The sequence below is a fragment of the Schistocerca cancellata genome, chromosome 1, assembly GCF_023864275.1.
Source record: "Schistocerca cancellata isolate TAMUIC-IGC-003103 chromosome 1, iqSchCanc2.1, whole genome shotgun sequence".
Lineage (NCBI taxonomy): Eukaryota > Metazoa > Arthropoda > Insecta > Orthoptera > Acrididae > Schistocerca > Schistocerca cancellata.
In genome coordinates, this window is record NC_064626.1 from 422,937,510 (window position 1) to 422,961,016 (window position 23,507).

General features: G+C 40.1%; 1 protein-coding gene across 2 annotated transcripts in view; it reads right to left on the minus strand.

The window, feature by feature from the left end:
* Nucleotides 1-4,748: 4,748 nt before the first annotated feature.
* LOC126176108 (S-adenosyl-L-methionine-dependent tRNA 4-demethylwyosine synthase TYW1-like) overlaps nt 4,749-23,507 on the minus strand; it is a 120,127-nt gene continuing 101,368 nt past the window's right edge. For both annotated transcript variants that reach the window (XM_049923256.1, XM_049923248.1), the window contains exons 10-12: nt 6,882-7,049; nt 6,636-6,740; nt 4,749-5,439 (exon numbers count right to left, since the gene is read on the minus strand). In XM_049923256.1, coding sequence (XP_049779213.1) covers nt 5,323-5,439; nt 6,636-6,740; nt 6,882-7,049 — 390 coding nt within the window. In that variant the 3' untranslated portion in view covers nt 4,749-5,322. The remainder of the gene's footprint in view (nt 5,440-6,635; nt 6,741-6,881; nt 7,050-23,507) is intronic.

A 23,507-nucleotide genomic window follows, 5' to 3' on the forward strand; every position in this document is an offset into this window, starting at 1 on the left:
TGAACCACAGCCGTTCCGAAACAGTTCCACGTATCGATACACTATATCGAAACATAGGAACAGTGTCCAAGTCTACCGGATTATTATTCAGACAACACACTGATTTACAAGAAATACGTCTCCTCGCCACGAGTACTAAAGACAGTCTCTCTAATGAATGACAAAAAATTGAATGGAATTTTTAGCGTTTGTTATTCGCATGGAGGTAGAATATTACCTCCAAGGTTATTCGCCTTCCGGCGTAGCAAAATATATCTCTACGCTTAACAGCAGCCGCGATAATGATTATAAACACTGGTTTTAAATTTTTGTCGTAGCTTGTTGGGCCTTTTGTTTATGTACCTATACACTATTTATAGAACTAACAATGCAGAATCAAAATTCTCTGTCTATTAAGAAAGCGACTATTTGTGTTAATACTATTACGCCTTAGCTAATACAAATACCAACAAAACTTCACAAAATTATTGGCTAAAACTACTCAACGACGTTAAAACACTGAAAGAAAATTTGTTTTTGGATACCTAAATTTTTGTTGCTTGAATGATTAGTCCTTTTCTGTGTTGTGATGATATTTATCTTGTCAAGTCTGACATATATTCATTATTTTGGCCAAATTCGTCGTGTTCCTATGTTGACCAACACACGACAGATGACTTCAAATTACTTCTTTCCACAGGTGCAATAGCCCTAGTACACTACACTGGATTTCCTTTTCTCCCCATGCCCTATTTGTTCCCATAGTGGAGCTCCTTTTTTCCCCTTGTGTGTGTTTACTCTGCAGAGATTGTTAGCTTGGATATAAGTATAAATATTTTTTTATGTTAACATAGAGATATTCTTGCAATCATATGGAAAGTATATTGTCATAAAGCAACTATGTTTGCATACTTCTCTGAATGTATGCAGCAATTATTTTATAAAACTGAGTTACTCATGTTCCCAAATGTGACATATCTTGCTCTTGATAACTATTTTTCATATGCCACCACTATAACTTTATATGCAATGATTCTGGTCATACTGCAACTAAGTTTGCACATTGCACTGAATAAAACGAGGTGTTCCCATGCCATTTGTCTGTACTATCACATATTGGACTTTATATATACTCTTTTCTTGCTGATATCTCTACTTCGATTATTTGCTTAGTTTTAAGCCACTTCTTTAGTGTTAAGATGTACTGTATTGTAATATTTTTGCTCTTGAAGGTCAAAAATTTTTGTCTCACAGCAACTAGTTTCCGTGCGAAAAAAGATTCCCCTCAGTGGGGGCACATTGACCAGCCACAATGGGATTTCCTGAATTCTTTTGTATATGGACTTAAGGAAGCATGTAGAAGGTAGGAAGGAGTGTGGAGAGTGGCAGGGTTGAGGGGGAAAAGGAGAGAGACACTCTAGGGAGAGGTTCTGAGATGGGCCTAAGAATCTGAAGAGAGGCTGGATATCCTGTTGGATTTCTGGAATGGGGTCACAGTGGTAAGGATTATAGGTGGACAAATCCGACAGCTGACAAGAGTCCCTATGCCAGGTATTCCCTGCCGTTCAAAGCCACAGAAAGATTTGCTATCATTTGACTATGCACTCAACATGCAGTGACGGGGAATCTGTCAAAGCCATCAAGTATCTAGGAGTTTGAGTCCAGAGCAATTTCAGGTGGAGTGAGGACATCAATCTATCTGCAGTGGGTGCTGGAAGGATAAGTTATGCTGGAAACAGGTTGCTTGCAAGGTCCGTTCCCAATTAGTTGTTGAGTATTTTTCCATCAGTCTGAGCCCATACTGAGCTGGATTAATGTGGCAGGGGATGGAAGATGGGTTGGAGAGGAGGGGGGGGGGGGAGAGGGGGGGAGGAGGAGGAGGAGGAGGAGGAGAGCTGCAGGATACATCATGGGTGTTTACTCAGTGTTAAGTGTGCTGCAAATGCTCAACGAACTGCAGTGGGATGTGCTATAATAGAAACAATGTCAATCACAGACTACCTTATTTGCAAAATTTTGAGATCCCACTGGACAGAGCACTTTCTGACACTACCTGCTATTAAAAAGGAAAAGCTACTGTTTCCACACTCTGTCATTTATAAGTTTTGATGAAAGATGATCATTCTTTGTTCTCTCAGGCCAAGTGGCATACCACCAGACAATGGCCTGGCAGCTCAAAATGCTCATAGTTTTTAAAATAAGAAGTGCAACTGGTACACGTATTTTATTCAACCAATACTACAGTGGCAGAAGCTGCACCACAATGCTCCATACACACAAGAAATTAATCAAAATTATGCTGAATTCATATATTTGAGGAGTTTGGTCTATAGGAATACATGGAGAGAAAATTAATCTAGGCCATAGTTTTACATAGTGGGAGCTAAGTAGAATATTCTATTTGGTGGTAATGACTGCAGAAAGTGCCTATCTAAAATGAATCAAGACTAACTGGTACAAGAACAGTATGGGCAGATCAAAATTACTTTATTGTATTTTTTTTCCACTTCAGTTCTGATACTCTTCTACATACTTCGAGAGACTGGCACTCTTGGAAGAAAATCTATTATAGAGGAACTGCTTAGCCATAGCCTAGTTGTTTCCATAATGACTCTCTCACTCTGTAGTGCAGTGTGCATTGTTATGAAACTTCCTGACATTAAATCTACATGTCAGACCAGGACTCAACCTTTCAACTGCCTTATGTGGGCAATATTCTTTTCTCAATCATTTAGTTTAAGAGTACTGCCTATGTTGAGTCCTGATTCAGTGCACAGTTTTAATAAAGTTTCTAGTGTGTATTTGCTGATACTGAGAGAATGACGTGAAAAGTGCTACACGGGTTAGCAAGAAAGTAAATACTGGAAACCAGAAAGTACTTCTGAAGCACTAAATGTTTTGTATCAATTTCATGTATTTTTAAAACTTATTCTTAGACTTACCTTTACTTACTTTTATATATTATGACCACTGATATCTGTGAACCTGTTTATGAGAATTTTGATCCCAGTATAATAGAAGAGTTCCATCAAATCTTTTTAACTACTTTATCACTACTTCTGTACCATCACCGCCGCTGCTGCCACCACCACCACTCGCAATAGTCTTTCCTTATAAATATTCCTTCAAGCTTGGCACTGTATCAACTCTCTGAAGCAGCATTTCTCACTGTAGATGTCAGCACAGGAAGTTTTCCCTCAAGACAAAAACTCTATGAAAAGTAATTCTTTTCTGCCCGAAAGAAAAGATGAAGCTTGTGATGATCATACTTCTTATAGAATTTGTGAATATTATTCTGTCTGAAGAAGCGGTGCACACAAATTTAACAGGCTGTTATTTATTCTTAGATGCAATACGAAAGCTTCACTGAACTATAGAAGAATGTACAAAAAAATTTGGTCACTCTTTACTCCATGGTGATTTTTCACTGCTGGTGTGATTTTGAACTAAAATTGCTGCAGTAGGTGTCTAACAAATTATGACCCCACACAGATCACCTACGATACAGCAGTGTGAGTCATTAAAATAACTTTTTCTTCTGGGCATGTGGAGTACAAAAGGAAATGAGATCAAGTTTTAATATTCTAGTGCAACAAGCTCATAAGAGATGGAGCAGATGACTGGACTGACACGAATGGCGGAAGAAAATCTGTATCGTTCTTTTCAAGGGGATCACCTTGGCATGCATGGAGAACATATTAAGACCTAAGAACATGGGTACTAAAATTTACTTAATACTAACAAGATTTTCTTGTGAACAGGAACCATGATGTTCATAATGAAGAGGTTTTCAGTGTTTGCACTTATCTACACCAGTTATTTATGATTCCCAAGAGCATGAGAGAAATTTTAGCAGATATATTTTTCTATCCATGCCCTTTCCTCCAGGTATCATGGAGAAAGAGTTTGAATTCATTCCAGGTCATAAAACAAGAATTGCATTGTCACTTGTTCTGCACCTACTTTTGCAGGTGTTTAAGATTTCATTCTCAATTTTTCTTTTAGAGTTAAGTTAGCAGCTGAGGATACAAGCACCTTCTTCTCATAGCATCTACATCATAATGTAATGAGCAGCTCCACAGCAGTAACATTTGTACTCTTTGCTGGCAGTCCGTATTAGATTTAAACTTTTCTGGAAGTGGATGCTAGTAGGGTTTGGCAATGGCATCAGTTGCTTCGGACTAGTTTCTTTGCTACAAGACTTATGCTTTTTTTTTTTTTTTTTTTTTTTAAAGAGAAAAATATAAAAGTATTCCACAACAAAGAATTAAGTGAGATTTTATAGGCGGCAGCAGGGTTACTGGTTAGGAATGGGCTAGTCTTTTATGATCTTACCCTGCTGAGTCAATAAAGTGATAGTATGTAATAAAAATAATCAAACAAGGGCTGAGAGTGAAATGGACAATGATTTTTCATTGATGTTAATGATGCAAAATATCTGACAGCTAAACATCCACAAATGATAAACATTTTTATAGAATAAAAATCCGCTTCAGTTGCTAGTAAATTCTTGCAGGTACACTGTCTCCCTAGAGTCTCTCTCAGAGATTGGAATCTTTGTTCGTAACATGTATCAACATGGTAACTTATTCAATTTTATAGAGTACCTTTGCTGTTTGTTCATTTTATTTTTGTATTTACTTACGTTGTTGTTTTTCTGTCAACACTTTCCAGGCACAAGTAACTACTGTGCCCATATTAATATACAGGTTGTTTCATTGTCCTAAACTACTGATTCCCTTATCTCCTTTTGTATCACAGGAGGCAAATAATCTTATAAATATTTATATTTGCACACACTCAAACATACAGTTTAAACATTTTATTCACCAGGGTGAGATTCTAACACAAAGTTCAGCACCTACACACAGAATTTAGCTTGTCAACAAAAATCAGCCACATAAAATATTCATTATTTTCTTTCATAAAAAAATTTGAAACTTCATCAAGGTGATTTTGGTTCTCATAAATATTAACCAATAAATAATCAAATAAATATTCCAGTGCAATACTGAATCATTTGAAGTCCATAATATGCACACAATTTCATACCCAGTCTTTACATCTTTAAAAATACATAATTGCATTGTTTCACACATTCACTGTTGTAAGATAATCAAAAACATTTACTATTCTTTTCACTCACTATACATCACAATATAACACATTATCTCAAAGTTACTAACAAGCAGGAACACTCACTCCACTATGGAGCATTATTCTTCCCATTTATTAGCATCATCTTGCTCATCCTTTGTCAGTTAAAAGGCACCTGATAACATTTAGGCAATTGTTTGTCCATTACTGTTTATCTTTGAGTGCTCTCTGTTCAAGTTTACTCTATCAGCAGCCAGATATGTCTTTCTTGACATTCTTGCGATGCCAGCGTTGTTCAATAGGATCAAAGCCTCTTTCCACAGCACCATATACTGCCCATTCAGGAGTTGGATGCATATAGTCCTGAAACAATTTTTTTTTCTTCAAAAACACCAGTAGCTGATCAGATAAGACATAAAAGGCAAATCCATCTGAAAATTGTTTATGAAAAGAAGGGTGCATTTGTGTACGTTGCTAGTTTATGGGGTACTCAACAGTGAGGTATCAATGCCCATGTGAAAATTGTTAGAGATGAATGTGATTAAAATGAAGAAATGTGTTAAAAGAAGCAGGAAGCAATCTGGAAGAAAATTACACACACACACATACACACACACACACACACACACACACACACACTCTCTCTCTCTCTCTCTCTCTCTCTCTCTCTCACTCTCACTCTCACTCTCACTCTCTCTCAGCCACAATCATCTGTACAATCTCACTAGCTCAAATCTTGTCACACCTTGTACAACAGCATTAAAATGGTCAAGTGTCCTAAAATTCTCAATGAAAACACAAAATAAGAGGAAAACTACAATAGATTCACAGGAAGATGTGGCTGCTGACTAATAACTTACATTAAACACGCATGAACAAGCCACCCTGATAACAGAAAAACCCACCCAAAATCTTTAGGGAACACGACACTGCACAAAATGTTAAAGGACATACCACACGTGTCACTAACAGTTAAAATAGAGGACAATTTGATCAGCAAATGAACATCTGCCCTTTCGTCTGAATAAAAAATACAGTCTACTAAAACATTGTGAACTGTGATCTGCATACCACATGCAGCAGACACTGGAGGGGCCTCTTGCTAAAGTAAAAATCTATGTGTTAAAGGGCTGTGTCCTATGCAAAGATGAGTGAGAAGAACCACATCCCACCTCTGTGGGTGGAAGGAGGTACACCATAGCCGCGTTATGGACTTAACTAGATGCAGCTTACTGTCTGTAATTTCCAGCCACTCTGCTGTCTGTAGATGTGAAACACTGTACTTCAATAGTGAGATGATAGCATTCATTGGGATGGAACACCGAACTAACTAAAGAACATGACATGCCTCCTTGGCTGCTAGATCCGTCATTTCATTCCCCTTAATTCCCATGTGGCTTGGCACCATCAGAAAGATACAGCCTGCCCCCCCCCCCCCCCCCCCCCATCCCCCACCTTTGCATGTGAATATAATAAACATTACACTAAAATTTCCCCACATTCATTACGAATTCTCAAGAATTCAACTGTTGAAATATGCAACATATAAATACACTCACCAATGCAGTAAAGTTTGCTGTTCCATTTGATTCATAAAATACATTTACCAACTGATGAAATTTTTCATAGTCTATCCATGTGTGCCAAGTACCATTCACTTTGAACTGAAACAATAGAAATGTTTAATGATCACATTAACCACCTACATCTCATCGTAGTAGTAGTAGCAGTAGTAGTAGTAGTAGTAGTAGTAACAACACTAATAAAAATGTTATTCTCATAATTGTAGTAGCAATTGCCCTTACCTTTGTATGTGCGATGAGAACACAATTTGAATGTTCATGTTCAGCTGCGATTTCATAGTCTTTAAGGCGGTCAGCAAGTTTTTGTACAAAATTCACAACTTCTTCATGCCAAGGAACATTTTCCATTGTAAGATTACTGGCTTTTGAAGTACCACAGTAAGTTACACCCTGCAAATAAAAATAATAATAATAATGATGATCATTATTCTGCATTTCCACATGTAAAAATTAGAATCAAATACTATGTCAGCAGAAGTACACTTGCTGTATACAAAACTTCTGCTGTGGTTATTCAATGAAAAAGAAAAAAGTGAAGCACAACCTACCAGTGCACTTAAAAATTTTATTACACATACTGTCAACCACAACCAATGAAATAGGTGATCTTTATTTTGCACTGCGAGTCAAATGATTAAAAACACAATGTCTTATGCATTGTCTGCTTACAATTACTTAGGACTACAAACAAATCCAAAAACTGGTGTAAGAAAGAATACCAAGATATTTTCATAGACTGTGCCACAAATGAATAAAATGGGAGCAGCAACTACAACAAGAAGACTACTACTACTACTACTACTACTACTATTCTATAAACCATTCAATATGAAAATTACGTCCATGTAGTACAAAAAGGACATTAAAACAAATGAAAACATGGCAGTCACCATGTTCCACGCTGGGAGTGTTCCAAATTTGTCATGTAACAACCAAAAGCTGTAGAGAGATAATAAACTTAAGAGTATAGGAAGTAACTAACTGATTCAGACCACTATCTTAACAAGAATTAAAATGAAACTTATTTTCAATAATATTATTAACAGGATACCATTCAAAATACCAAAGCAGAGGATAAAACAACTGAATGTCAATCAGGGAATAATATACACTCCTGGAAATGGAAAAAAGAACACATTGACACCGGTGTGTCAGACCCACCATACTTGCTCCGGACACTGCGAGAGGGCTGTACAAGCAATGATCACACGCACGGCACAGCGGACACACCAGGAACCGCGGTGTTGGCCGTCGAATGGCGCTAGCTGCGCAGCATTTGTGCACCGCCGCCGTCAGTGTCAGCCAGTTTGCCGTGGCATACGGAGCTCCATCGCAGTCTTTAACACTGGTAGCATGCCGCGACAGCGTGGACGTGAACCGTATGTGCAGTTGACGGACTTTGAGCGAGGGCGTATAGTGGGCATGCGGGAGGCCGGGTGGACGTACCGCCGAATTGCTCAACACGTGGGGCGTGAGGTCTCCACAGTACATCGATGTTGTCGCCAGTGGTCGGCGGAAGGTGCACGTGCCCGTCGACCTGGGACCGGACCGCAGCGACGCACGGATGCACGCCAAGACCGTAGGATCCTACGCAGTGCCGTAGGGGACCGCACCGCCACTTCCCAGCAAATTATGGACACTGTTGCTCCTGGGGTATCGGCGAGGACCATTCGCAACCGTCTCCATGAAGCTGGGCTACGGTCCCGCACACCGTTAGGCCGTCTTCCGCTCACGCACCAACATCGTGCAGCCCGCTTCCAGTGGTGTCGCGACAGGCGTGAATGGAGGGACGAATGGAGACGTGTCGTCTTCAGCGATGAGAGTCGCTTCTGCCTTGGTGCCAATGATGGTCGTATGCGTGTTTGGCGCCGTGCAGGTGAGCGCCACAATCAGGACTGCATACGACCGAGGCACACAAGGCCAACACCCGGCATCATGGTGTGGGGAGCGATCTCCTACACTGGCCGTACACCACTAGTGATCGTCGAGGGGACACTCAATAGTGCACGGTACATCCAAACCGTCATCGAACCCATCGTTCTACCATTCCTAGACCGGCAAGGGAACTTGCTGTTCCAACAGGACAATGCACGTCCGCATGTATCCCGTGCCACCCAACGTGCTCTAGAAGGTGTAAGTCAACTACCCTGGCCAGCAAGATCTCCGGATCTGTCCCCCATTGAGCATGTTTGGGACTGGATGAAGCGTCGTCTCACGCGGTCTGCACGTCCAGCACGAACGCTGGTCCAACTGAGGCGCCAGGTGGAAATGGCATGGCAAGCCGTTCCACAGGACTACATCCAGCATCTCTACGATCGTCTCCATGGGAGAATAGCAGCCTGCATTGCTGCGAAAGGTGGATATACACTGTACTAGTGCCGACATTGTGCATGCTCTGTTGCCTGTGTCTATGTGCCTGTGGTTCTGTCAGTGTGATCATGTGATGTATCTGACCCCAGGAATGTGTCAATAAAGTTTCCCCTTCCTGGGACAATGAATTCACGGTGTTCTTATTTCAATTTCCAGGAGTGTACGACAACCAGTATATGACCATCAGGAAGTAACAGATAAAGATTAGAAAGAACTGGATGCACAACCTGGCACAAAATGCCTCAAAGAATCCAAGCAGCAGCAAATCAGATTCTTTCTTGACAAAAAGAAAAGGCACCTATGGTGGAATGATTAATGTGAAGATGCTTTATGAGAAGTTAAACATGGAAGAAGTTGAACTCTATTAGAGCAAACTTCTAAGAATTAAAGACTCAAAGGAAAAGACCAGACAAAACCTTAATAAATGCTGAGAGAAATTTCAAAGAACATTACTGCAGGAAAATGGACAGAACATCAAGAACAACGACATTAACCCTTTGACTACTGGGGACATGTAAATTCGTCGTGCCTCGCTGTTCCCTTGGCGCGCCTGACGTGTATACACGCGGCATTGGGTCTTCCATACAGCGCTAAGGACGTGTTTAAGCGTCCCACACCACCAGCCTTCCCACCGTTAGGAACAAGTTTAGGCGCGCTGAGTCACAGCTACCTGAGCGCTACAGACATGTATAAACACACAGCTGTCTTTCCGTTTGTTGCTTTGTTCCCTCCCTGCAGAATTCTACTTAGATTTCTGTATTTTTGTCTGTTTTCTTGTTTTCTATGTGAGAAATGTCATATGTCACCATGGTTGAACAGATAAAGAAATCCTGGATATGCTCACTAAGAGCGACAGTGAGTGTGAATTATCTGATGTTGCTAACAGTGATGAGTATTCAACAGAATCTCGAAGCTGTAGTCCTCAGTCCTTTACATCAGAGAGGAGAGCAAAAATTACAATCAGCAGCTCCTCTGAATCCGAGGATCAGAAAGTGACAAAAAAACGCGGTTCAGAAAAGAGCACGCTTAAGTGACACATTTGACTGGAAAGAAACTGACTTCCAGCGGTTAAACCATTACATCAAGACTCGAGTTCAGTACACAAAGTCAATTAGATACTGACCCAAGCATATTTTTTTTTTCATTTTTTGTGATTTTTATGTCTCAAGAACTGTTGCAATTCATTGCAGATGAAACAAATCATTTTTACGTTTACACCAGAGAAAATACTACAGAATCTGCGAATTCTCGACTGTCAAAGTGGAAAGACACTGGATTTGAAGAAATGTATTGTATTGTTTTGTTGCTGTTTGCCTTCTAATGGCGAAAGTTAAGAAGTTAAAAGTAAGTGATTATTGGTCCAGAGATACACTTTTGAACACAGCGGTTTTCAGTGAAATTATGTCCCAAGACCGTATTTGTCGACTTCTGAGAATGTTACACTTCAGTGATAAGTCTGTGAGTACTGGTGGCGACAGTCTATTTAAAATTAGGACGATTGTTGACAAAGTTCGTAAGACGTTTTGTAATTCATTTCACCCACATCACAAGCTTTGTATAGATGAAAGTCTCTTGCTGTTCAAAAGATGATGATCTTTTAAGCAATTTATTCCAACCAAGCAAAGTAGATTCAGAATAAAGACATTTGTACTGTGTGACTGTCAGAGTGGGTGTATTTTAGATTTTATTGTATACACAGGTGCAACTACAGATATTGGGTTGCACAATTTAGGAAAAAGGGGCGACGTAGTGGCAACTCTTATGGGACCATATTTGGAACAGGGTCATATTCTATATGCCAAAAACTGGTAGTCCAGCCCGGACCTGTTCCTCTGGCTTCACAACCACGGAACAGCCGCATGTGGCACTGTTCATAAGAATAAGAACAACATGCCAAAACTGCAGAAGAAATTAAAATGAGGAGAAACTGACTTTAGGTCCATTGACAATGTCCTTGCTATCAAGTGGTGCGATAAGATAGAGGTGTACATGTTGACCGCAAGTCACACAACACAGATGGTTGAAACAGAGAAGACTGGTAGAAATACTGGCGAAAAAATAAAGAAACCACAATGTATTGTAGATTGCAATTCGAGTATGGGTGCAGTCAACCAATGTGACTGTTACTGAGCTCAGTGGGATCAGTGTGTAAGACTGTGAAATGGTAAAAGAAATATTTTTTTCACATTCTGGATCTGTGCATTCTAAATGCTCATGCTCTACACGGGTCGGTAACAGGGCGAAAAATGGCACTCGCAGAGTTTCACCTTTCTCTCGTAAGGGAGATTGTAGAAAAATATGCTACAGAACGGAGAAAAGCTGGTAGGCGAAGGGGCTACGATGACGAGAATCCTCTGTGATTCACAGGGAGACATTTTCCAGCTGTTATCATGAGTGAACATTTGCAGAAAAGTATGCTAGCGTGCAGATGTGTGGTTTGCATGAAACAGAAACCAATGCAAAACTTGCAACATTCCATTATGAGTTTTAACCTGCTTTGAGACTTATCATACAAAGAAGCATTACTAATTATTGGAAACTAAATCTGAGAAAGTTATTGACACTTCTGAATGAATTACTATTAAAAAAAATTATATACATAAATCTATTTTTAACTTCGCCAGTGCTGGTCCAAAGCCTGGATCGAAAAGAAGGATGGGAAATAGACGCAACAGGTGTAAAATTATTCAAACGAAGCCCGACTTCTTCATATGTAGCAGTTTACTGGCAAATTAATGGACTTGGTGATTGAGATGGCGTAATATCTGTACTGTGGCAAATGTTATTACGCCGAGTACATTGCGCCAGTATAACAAAACCCATATATTAATCTGCGTACGATACATTTTAATAATTAACACGCCTTTGATCAACAAGAAACAACATGCCAAAATTAAAACTCTTCTCAATGCGATTTTTCTTGCTACTTTGTCTCTGTTGTTAGCCAATATTGAAAATTAAACTCATTGTTCTCGGGAGGGTGGGGGCTTAAAATTTGTTGTTCAAATGAGACTGGCTTTGAAGCATTAATAGAAAATCGTATTTGAAAAAGAAGTATCAAATATACCTTGTTTTAATCTTTTCATAAAAATCAACATGTTTTCAAATAATCTGTACATTGAAACTTCCTGACAGATTAAAATTGCAGATTTAATCTTCCAGGAAGTTTCATATCAGCGCACACTCTGCTGCAGAGTGAAAATCTCATTCTGCAAACATCCCCCAGACTGTGGCTAAGCCATGTCTCTGCAATATCCTTTCTTTCAGGAGTGTTAGTTCTGCAAGGTTCGCAGGAGAGCTTCTGTAAAGTTTGGAAGGTTGGAGACGAGGTACTGGCAGAAGTAAAGCTGTGAGGACGGGGCACGAGTCGTGCTTGGGTAGCTCAGTTGGTAGAGAACTTGCCCGCGAGTGGCAAAGGTCCTGAGTTCGAGTCTCAGTCCGGCCCACAGTTTTAATCTGCCAGGAAGTTTCATATCAACGCACACTCCACTACAGAATGAAAATCTCATTCTATTTCATTTTCAACATATGTTCACACTACTAGTTATGCTAACCTGAAGTTTACATTGTTTTCGGGCCCGATTTTCGTGCCCAATTTTCATTCCAGTTGTACAGCTTGGAACGTTTTACAGAGCATAGTTTTTTTTAGCAAAATCGGAACGAAAATAACATATTTTTGACGTTTTTGTAAAATCTTCAATTTTGCGCTTAATTCATTCAGTACTGAAAAGTGTTCTGGAAATGAAACTTTATAGTGAAGAACCTTGTGTTGTTAGGTTGCTACGTGTCAAGTTTCACTTTCATCACAGCATTAGTTCAGGAGATGAGAGAAGCCAAACTTCGAAATTTTTTCGGGCACCTATTTTTTCGGCCGATTTACCTAGAATTTTTTCTTTTCATTATTTTTCTTAAGAGAATGCATAAAGTTGTACATGATGGCCAAATTTTATTTCTTTACAAAAACTATTGCCCAAGATATTACAGCTCGAAATCGCCAAAAATTCACACTGGCTCTGAGTCGTATTCAGCCGAGAAATATTCAGCACAGGGCAGGTTGGGCAGCATGGGCCGAACTGGTCCTGGCGGCGGCTCTGAGGGACAGGCTCGCAGTGCATGTAGATGGATTATGCTGCAAGCCACGGCGCCTCAGCACACCAAGCAGGTGGCACACCTCCAGCAGTTAAAGGGTTAAAGACAGCTGTCAAACCTTAATTTGAAGTTTTGAGGTTATTCACCACCAAGAGAGCCATAAAAACCCTCAAAAATAGACTAATATCCATATACTGCTCAACTGTTGTAGAGCTTCCAAAATTTACTGGGGGGGGGGGGGGGGGGGGGGGGGGGGCAAAGTCGTGTAACTTTTAGAGACACTATCAACAAATCCATAACACAGAAAGGATACCAGATGTCTGGAGAAAAGCAATCATTCAGCCATTACACAACAGAAGGGACAAAAACATTAACAACGAAATAGGCTTGTCTTCTATTGTAATACAATATAATCTCCAAAGCACAGCAGAATAGAGTCAAGAGTCGCACAGCTCAGCAACTAAGAGAGTACCAAGCACAATTCAGGAAATGACAGGCATGTACAGACAGAGCTCTTCACCACCAACACCTTGATGAAAATCAAAATGATGTCAGGAGATAAGAAGGCAATCATGACATTTGTTGATTTTAAGGAGGTCCAAAGATGAAGACACACTTATAATTGTGCTGAAAGAGATTGGAATAGATTACAAGAAAAGAGCACTTATGAAACAAACACACAACCAACATTTAAATTGTAGGAGAATTATCTCAACCATTTGAAATCGATAGAGAAGAAGGTGGTTTCTCACTAACTGATTTTAAAAGTGTCATGGAGAAAATAGTCCAAGAATGGAAAAAGAAATTATTTGACACTACCTCAAACAGATTCAGATGTGGTTATCAAAAGACTGACTTGAAATTCAAAATGTCTCACCTGCACAAATGATCTAACATTTTTTGTATAAAATCTGGCATTGCAAACAAGCAGCAGAAGAACCAAATGATACAGAAAAGAAGACAAGACTGCAAATTTCTTTTGGAAAGAGAGAGGCAGTACTTGTACATCAATGCTACAATGAAGATAATGTATGACGACATTAAAAGAACACAGTAGTTCAAGTTCCTTCGTGAGATTCTCGTGCCTAACATCAATGAGAAGGCAGCATATGAAGAATGAGTCAAAGATGGAGACAACATTGCAACTATGCCAGAACATTTAAAAATCCAAATCCTATCTTAGCCTAAAAATCGAACATTTCAGTATATGGTTAAGCCCGATCACTAATATGCAATAAACAACTGCCAGCGATTACTTCCAAGGACATTTTAAATAATCAAAACAGAAAGGGCTGCAAATAAGATTTTGACTTACCAAGGGAACAGAATGATACAAGTCCCATGGGGAAAAGTACATCAGGATCTAGAGATGTTTGGTATCAGTGAAAAAGATATGGGAACCAGAAAGAGGTTCAGAGCAAAAATAGGGGGAGTGGTGGGTCTATCAGGACACACACACACACACACACACACACACAGACACAGACACAGACACAGACAGAGAGAGAGAGAGAGAGAGAGAGAGAGAGAGAGAGAGAGAGAGTGTGTGTGTGTGTGTGTGTGTGTGTGTGTGTGTGTGTGTGTGTGTGTGTGCGTGCGCCCCGGGTGCCCGCATGCAGGCACCTCAGGTCAACCATCGACTGGCCAGTGGGGGGTGGGGGATAAATAAAAAGGCAGATGGTTCCACTACTATCTACATATTCTTCAGTACAAATAGAAAAGAATAAGACACTATTGCTCTAAAAACACCTAGAATTGTGCTGTTACCAAATCACATTATGTGATCAGAAGGAACCACATGAACACAAAAAAATGTACTTTCAATTTATTCGCATTTTCAAAATATCTGTCGGCTTATATTTCCAAACACACATTCAACACCTCTGTGTCCCCTTCATTCCCACAAACATATTGCTCATTTCAAGAGTAATGATTGTATAAGGACTGGCTACCTGTTCTTCACAAAAGGGCTGGTATATTGACAAGGAACATCCCTACGGTAAAGCGGTACTTTTTTTTTTAATAACAGGGTGTATACGCGGACAAGGAAAAAAAAATTCCCGGATTTCCCGGTTAAAAATACACTTTCTCTCGGGTGAACACACACTTTTTCCATCTTAAGTGGCAGTATATTTTCCCTCGGAACTGCAAAAATTATCAATCCTTTGAATGGTTATCATTTTGGACACGGGCGTAGAATTTCCTGGCACTTTAGAAAACGAAACTCAGGGAAAAGGACACATTTTGGAAATATCTTTGATGTGCAGCAACATGTACGCTGCGTATTTTCTTATTACGAAAGTATACATTAGAATTCCACCAAACACCGCATGTTACCACCAAACAGCGCATAACTGAAATCGAGATTGCGATGCGCTTTTGTAAGCCAGTCGTAGCTCATGTCACGTGATCTCGCCAGCTGATGACAGTGAGTATTCAGAGCATAGGACGCGTGATGTAGTCAGCCAATAGCAACATCATTGTTAAGTAGTGGTAACACACAAGTTAATGGTTTAAATTAATATACACAGTGTTTCTACATGAAAAGCAAAGCTTTCACATATAATACTGGTATCCATATAATGTTGATTTTTTTGCGCGTGTTACACTTTTAAGATATATCACACAAATGTGCCAGTAAAATTTTTAATAATGACATAAATGTCCGATCTTCAGGGTTCGAAATTCTTCTAAATGGCTCGTCATCAAAGAGTTGATTTTTAAATGAGAGACAAACGCTCATATGATTTTAAGAAATTCATGGTACATTCTCGCGCATAGACCAACTTACGTTAAAGGATATTTACTTTGGAATTAACGCTTTTCAAACCAGCATTTGCAATATTTTTCCGCGTCCTGTTAGAAACAGGTTCGTTTCAGCAGTTGCCAGAGAGTGCCAGGTAACAGGCAACACTGCGCTCGCATAGCTACCATGACGTAGGAAGCTCGTATGTACGTACATGTAAAACATTAAAAGATCTTACATTAGGTTGTAAAAGCAGCAAGACATCACAGGGTACTCTAAGAGCATCAGAATTTCATGAACCATACTAAAATGTGCACGTTTAAACTGCAACTTAAAGTACACATTCGTATGTCCAGATTCCCAATGAAGTAGACCTCGACCTGATATTAAGCTTTTCAGCGTGGTTTTCGGGGTGAAAATTTTTTTGGAGCACCAGTACTGCAATACATCATGTTTGGTTCTTTATAATGGCATAATGCCATATGTGCTAGAAGATGAAAACATGCACCTGAAACGCAGCGAACAGTTGAAACTAGGCAGTACTGTGGAATTAAAAATTTGGTTTCAAATACATTGAATGTCTCTGCGAAAAAGGTTAATGAAAGCCAAATTTCTTCAGCAAACAGAAAAAAATAACTTCATTGTTCTGCAAGGCGATTAATGCTTGACTGTCAGAAAGGTGGAAATAAAATAAAATCTGAAACTAATAACATATTTTAGCCTTCTGTAACTATGTGAATGTATTTTAATTCACTTGATACGTCCTGGCCACAGATATCTGTTTTGTTTTCATTTGCATGAGAGTAACGAAGGGGAAACAGCAAGATCATTAAATGTAAATACGGGTCAGGTGGAGACTACCCACAACAACTCGGGCTGCTCTGCGCATCAGCCCCAGATCTACGATATTTGCGAACCAGGTCAATACAAAAAAAAAATTGAATTTTCAAAAATATGTGCATCTTGTATGGCACGTCATTGTGAAAAGTTTGAAACATAAAACATATGTGTCCGAGAAAATGTAAGACATGTTATTTGGTCTTAAGTGTGCCAAAGTGCAGTGCAACGCCTCTTCATACAGCATTCTTCTATCACACGTCACGGTATTTCGCTCTGTGGAATTTAAACTCATATTTTGTAATGGATGCCATCAAACTATATTCAGGACAGTGGAAATTGAAATGTTCTGTGGTGCCTCTCCTGCTGCCACTCGGCCGGTTTGACAGCCTGCCCCTCTTTTTTATTTATTTATTTATTTTTTAACTCACCATTAATAGTGGATGGGATTATTTGTAATCGGGAGAACAAGAACTCTTCAGAAAATTTGCACTCTATTGTCTATTGGCTAATAACTTGCTGTTTTGTGTGACATAAACTTAAATATAGGATGCATAAAACCAATATAGACAAGAGACAAGCAAGAAAGTACACATTTCTTCCATCCTTACCTCCTAGCATTTTTTTTCTCTCTAATCTTTTCAAAGCTTTATATGGTGTGCTTTCCTTTCTGCGCAAGAATCTATTACCTCACCAAAGCTCGTCAAATGTTTTGCTACATGAAAAATCGAAATTTCGCTATCTAATACTGAAAAAGGTGTTAATACAAATAATACCCAAGACTGGTGTGGTTTCTCGATCTGATTACGTCTATTTTGTCACTGTATGCTAGATAAAACAAAATAGGCCTTTCTAATATTGCAGCAATTTTGTAACACACCAAATAAGTGAGACTGTTTTGGCACAAATGGTTATTTTTATAATACGACAGAATATAATTCATGAAGTACCAATATCAAATGCCTATTAGGCCTACTACAAGCAAAAAGCTTTATGTTAGGAAATAGTTTCACATTTCATTCATGCGTACCAGTTTCTCAAGCATGAGATCGAATAGTAGTATTACAAAATTTTCATATACATTTGGAATCGTCTTATTCTCCCATAATTTGTGTGGTGTCCCAGTTTCTTCTGCTTCCTCGTTGTAACAATCTTGTCATAATCAATTCTGTAGCTATTCCTGCCATTGTTAAAATTTGTTCGCCGATTAACTTCACTAACCCAGCCAGAATCACCAGTTTAGTTACCCTGCGATTATTCTGCAGCTAGATGTTGTTACATATTCGTACAAAACATTTTCTGCATTGCTTCCAAAATAGAACTTAAGCGGCTGCTAGCCGGGGACTGTACAACTGGTCCTTACTAGTGTAGCGATCTGGCCAAAAATTTTCTGTCAAAATTTCATTTTCTTGGACACAACAAGAAGATAATACGTAATCTTTCTCACTTGTTATTCCTGTAGTCGTTTATTTCCATTCTGGTAGAATGAATCTATGGATTTCGCTAGTAATTATAACAACGCTAATCATTCGGAAACCCAATCAACCACATAATACGACAGCGATTGGCATTCATCTGTTCGGCTTTACTCCGTTCAGCTCGTATAGCCACATCCCCTTTTGTCTGCGGAAAGTTTATTTCTAGATGCGACGAGGATTCTCCTGACAGAGACATCACGTACACTATGCACGCATTCAAAAATCAACTAATGATTCATTCAGAAATGAACCTAAAACGTGTTTAAATGTTCAAAAACCAACAGGGGTGCGGTTCAAAATCATATAAATGATCGATAGATCAACGTGCGCTGGATGCTAGGCGCTTTGTGAAACAAGTTTTTTTTCCTCGAGAATATGAATTTGGTGCCCCCTTTCCCAGTAGCATCTACCTGCTTACTGCGATTGCTTGCACAGCCAACAGCCACATTCCTGTAGCCAGAAGGGGGAGAATCTACTACTCAAACGCAACTCAACAGTGCATGCGCATGAGCCCGCCAGTAACTGCTAACACAAATCAAATGTAAACAGTTGTGGCCTCACGCTCATTGGAGGGAATTTGTTGTTGCATAGTCTTCCTACAGCCTTTGACACATTTGCTGTTGGCAGACGCTTGCATGAGGACCATGTGTCGTCGTATATGGCGCATTTCCTTTACAATTTAAATTATTTTCCTTTTTTTTCCCCGTTTATGTTTTATTGTTGAAGTATTATTCTGCAGTAGCGGGATACAGTAATATCCTTTGTTAGAGTAACGGTTCTTACCAGTCAAAATTACAAAAATTTAACTGAAAACTAAAACAATGAAAAATTCTCGGAATTCTAAAAATTCCCGGGTTTTTCCCGGATCTCCCGGGTCATATACACCCTGAATAATCTCTCTTCAGTCCTAACTACACTGTCCAATCATTTTATTGTGATAACCTGTCAAAATCCCAAATAATCACCTTTTTGTAGTACAGAACACTGTGTCAATGAGGTTCTGGAAGGTACCGAAAGGAATGTGGAGCCATGCGAACTCCAGTGTCCTGCCCTGATGCACTATGTTTCTCAGTTGAGGACCATGTTACAAACAGCCTGATCAAGTTGGTTAACAATTGCATGTCTATTCACAGGCACACATCTCCATGGCTGTTGTTCACCTGCTACCTATGGCCTGTGGTGCACCACAGTTGGCATGGTTCTGGATAGAGCAATTTTGCCACATATGGTGTGCTTTAACAATGGTGGTACGTGAGCGGTTGAAATCAGCGGTTTCGGAAATGCTTCCATCCTTGGCCCAAAAGCCAATGGAAATACCCTTCTGGTTGTCAGATAAATCATTCAATTTCTGAATACCAATAATGGTTGCACTGTTTTCTGCATCCACCCTCCCCCCCTCCCCCAAACACTTTGTTGGCTTTCCACTGCTAATACTGCCACCTGCCATCTATGTGAAGTCACTTTATATTGACAATGAACATAGGCAGAGGTCACATTAATGTGACTGAACCATGTAGTTGGATTTCTCAAGCTGAAATGTGCACTATACAGTTTCTCACTGGTTAAAAGTAAGAACATTGTCAGATCATTTTTGCAAGCTTCACAATGCCACACACAGGAGTGAAAATTTCAACTCATTCACATGACAGCAGGACACCATAAACAGTCTCCTCTAAAAGCTTCACAGTAGTCATTTTGGAAGGAATGAAATTGGGATCTAACATTTTGCCATCTAAAAGGTCGTTAGAAGTGGAGCTAAGGAATAAACTTAATTTTGTGAAGAATGAGAAACAAAAGCAGCCATGATCTATCAAAGGAAACATACTTGCATCGTCTCGAAGGAAAACACCACTTTGCTCACAGAGGTGAATTCATATAGGCAGGTCACTTGTGTACAACTTAAATGAAAGACGAGATACTTTGGCTCAATACACCCGCTTTTGAGAAAACCACTTCTACAGTTCTTGATAATCAATCATTCAAAATTGACAGAATTGGAAGACAATTGAAAATGGTGTGATTTTCATCAGCATATACGGGGTTCACAAATGCACTTTTTCCTAGGAACTGAGGAAAGAAACTTTCACAACTGACATGTATGAGCATATAAGGTAAACACTGTTCACAGAAACTGCTGCTAGTGTAACGACTAAGGTATCTGGCTGAGGAAAAGAGAACCTGCGTTTGATTCACAAATGCATTCCATATATATATATATATATATAAAAGCAAAGATGATGTGACTTACCAAACAAAAGTGCTGGCAGGTCGATAGACACACAAACATACACACAAAATTCAAGCTTTCGCAACCAACGGTTGCTTCGTCAGGAAAGAGGGAAGGAGAGAGAAAGACGAAAGGATGTGGGTTTTAAGGGAGAGGGTAAGGAGTCATTCCAATCCCGGGACCGGCAAGACTTACCTTAGGGGGAAAAAAGGACATGTATGCGCGCGCGCGCGCCCACACACACACACACACACACACACACACACACACAAGCAGACATTTTTGGCATCAATGGTTACAAGGATGGTTTCCGGGGGTAACAGACTGGGTAAGGATTCCAGGCATTCGAGAAAGTGGTTCGTGTCTTTGATGAAGGATGGGAGACTGCATGTAATGGGTTGAAGGTGTTGATCTACGTAGGCAGAGATACGTTCTGTGGGGGCTTGGTAACCAGCTACAATGGGACGGCCGAGATGATTGGGTTTGTGAATTTTAGGAAGAAGGTAGAAGGTAGGGGTGCGGGGTGTTGGTGGGGTCAGGAGGTTGATGGAGTCAGGTGAAAGGTTTCGTAGGGGGCCTAAGGTTCAGAGGATTCCTTGAAGCTCCGCCTGGACATCAGGAATGGGATTACCTTGGCAAACTTTGTATGTAGTGTTGTCTGAAAGCTGACGCAGTCCCTCAGCCACATACTCCCGACGATCAAGTACCACGGTCGTAGAACCCTTGTCCGCCGGAAGAATGACGATGGATAGGTCAGCCTTCAGATCACGGATAGCATGGGCTTCAGCAGTGGTGATGTTGGGAGTAGGATTAAGGTTTTTTAAGAAGGATTGAGAGGCAAGGCTGGAAGTGAGAAATTCCTGGAAGGTTTGGAGAGGGTGATTTTGAGGAAGAGGAGGTGAGTCCCGCTGTGACGGAGGACGGAACTGTTCCAGGCAGGGTTCAATTTGGATAGTGTCTTGGGGAGTTGGATCATTAGGAGTAGGATTAGGATTATTTTTCTGTGGCAAAGTGATATTTCCAGCAGAGAGTACGAGTGTAGGACAGTAAATCTTTGACAAGGGCTGTTTGGTTGAATCTGGGAGTAGTGCTGAAGGTGAGGCCTTTGGATAGGACAGAGGTTTCGGATTGGGAGAGAGGTTTGGAGGAAAGGTTAACTACTGAATTAGGGTATTGTGGTTCCAGATTGTGTTGATTGGAATTTTGAGGTTTTGGGGGGAGTGGAGCTGGAAGTGGGAGATTAAGTAGATGGGAGAGACTGGGTCTGTGTGCAATGAGAGGAGGTTGAGGTTTGCTGGAAAGGTTGTGAAGGGTGAGTGAGTTGCCTTTCCGGAGGTGGGAAACCAGGAAATTGGATAGTTTTTTGAGGTGGAGGGTGGCATGCTGTTCTAATTTGCGGTTAGCCTGTGGGAGGTTGCTCTGAACAGCCGGTGTGGATGTGGGAGAGGAAAGACTGAGGGCTTTTATTAAGGATAGGAGATGACGGGTGTGTTCATTGGCTTAGTTGATGTGTAGGTGAAGGATAAGGTGGGTGAGGGCAATGGATTGTTCAGTTTGGAACTGATATAGGGACTGATGGAAAGAAGGGTTACAGCCAGAGATGGGAACTTTTAAGTGTGAGGCCTTTGGGGGTAATGCCAAATGTCAGGCAAGCTTGAGAAAATAAAATATGGGAGTGTAATCCGGCTAGGGCAAAGGCATGTCTGCCGAGGGAATGTAAATAAAACTTAATGGGGTCGTTGTGGGGATGGTGTGAGGGTGACATGGTATTAGAAGGTGGAAAGTGTAACATGAGGCTGAAATGAAAATAAAAATATAAATATATGGGGAGAGATAAAGGTGAACTGGAAAGCAACTGGAGATCTGGTGTGAAAAAAGGCGAAAAAGTGTTGGTTATAGCTGGGCTTATCGATCCTGTGGTGAACTTGGGTTGGTAGACAACGATGTGCACAAAGTTTAGGTGGTTGTGTTGCCGCGAGAACACGTTAAAGGGTGGAGCAATTCGGGAAAATTTCGAAAAAACTGCGTGCAAATGTATTAAAAGGAGTGGTTTTGTGGTGGCAGATTGTGAAAATGAGGCTAAAAATTGTCTGATGAAGAATTAATGACGTTAAAACCTGTGGGAAGCGGCTAAAAAAGATCAGTGATGTGGGAAAAACGGAAATTGAAAAAAAAAAAAGGCGAAAGTTATTAGAACTAGCTGAAATGGCTGTTTAATAGCTGAAAGGAACTGTTTGTGAACTGGAAACGGTGGATTTTATAGTAGCGGTAGTGTTGAAAGCGGAAAAAAAATTTTTTGGTTATGGTTTGGAACTGGGTTACGTATTATTGAGTATATATAGGCGGCATAAAATTGTATGGTGGATTCGGTAATGAGGAGAAGATGATACAAAGTGAAACTACTTGCAAAAACAGAAAGAGAAAATAAGATGACAGGAAAGATTTCGAAATGCAACAGCAACAATAACAAACGTAATTGTTGGGTTCAAATTAATGATACGAATATAATAGAGGGAAACATTCCACGTGGGAAAAATATATCTAAAAACAAAGATGATGTGACTTATCAAACGAAAGTGCTGGCAGGTTGATATACACACAAACAAACACAAACATACACACAAAATTCAAGCTTTCGCAACCAACGGTTGCTTCGTCAGGAAAGAGGGAAGGAGAGGGAAAGACGAAAGGATGTGGGTTTTAAGGGAGAGGGTAAGGAGTCATTCCAATCCCGGGAGCGGAAAGACTTACCTTAGGGGGAAAAAAGGACAGATATACACGCGCACACAAACACATATCCATCCGCACATACAAAGACACAAGCAGACATTTTCATCGACCTGCTAGCACTTTCGTTTGGTAAGTCACATCATCTTTGTTTTTAGATATATTTTTCCCACGTGGAATGTTTCCCTCTATAATAGAGGTCGATAGACACACGAACAAACACAAACATACACACAAAATTCAAGCTTTCGCAACAAATGGTTGCTTCATCAGGAAAGAGGGAAGGAGAGGGAAAGATGAAAGGATGTGGGTTTTAAGGGAGAGCATAAGGAGTCATTCCAATCCTGGGAGTGGAAAGACTTACCTTAGGGGGC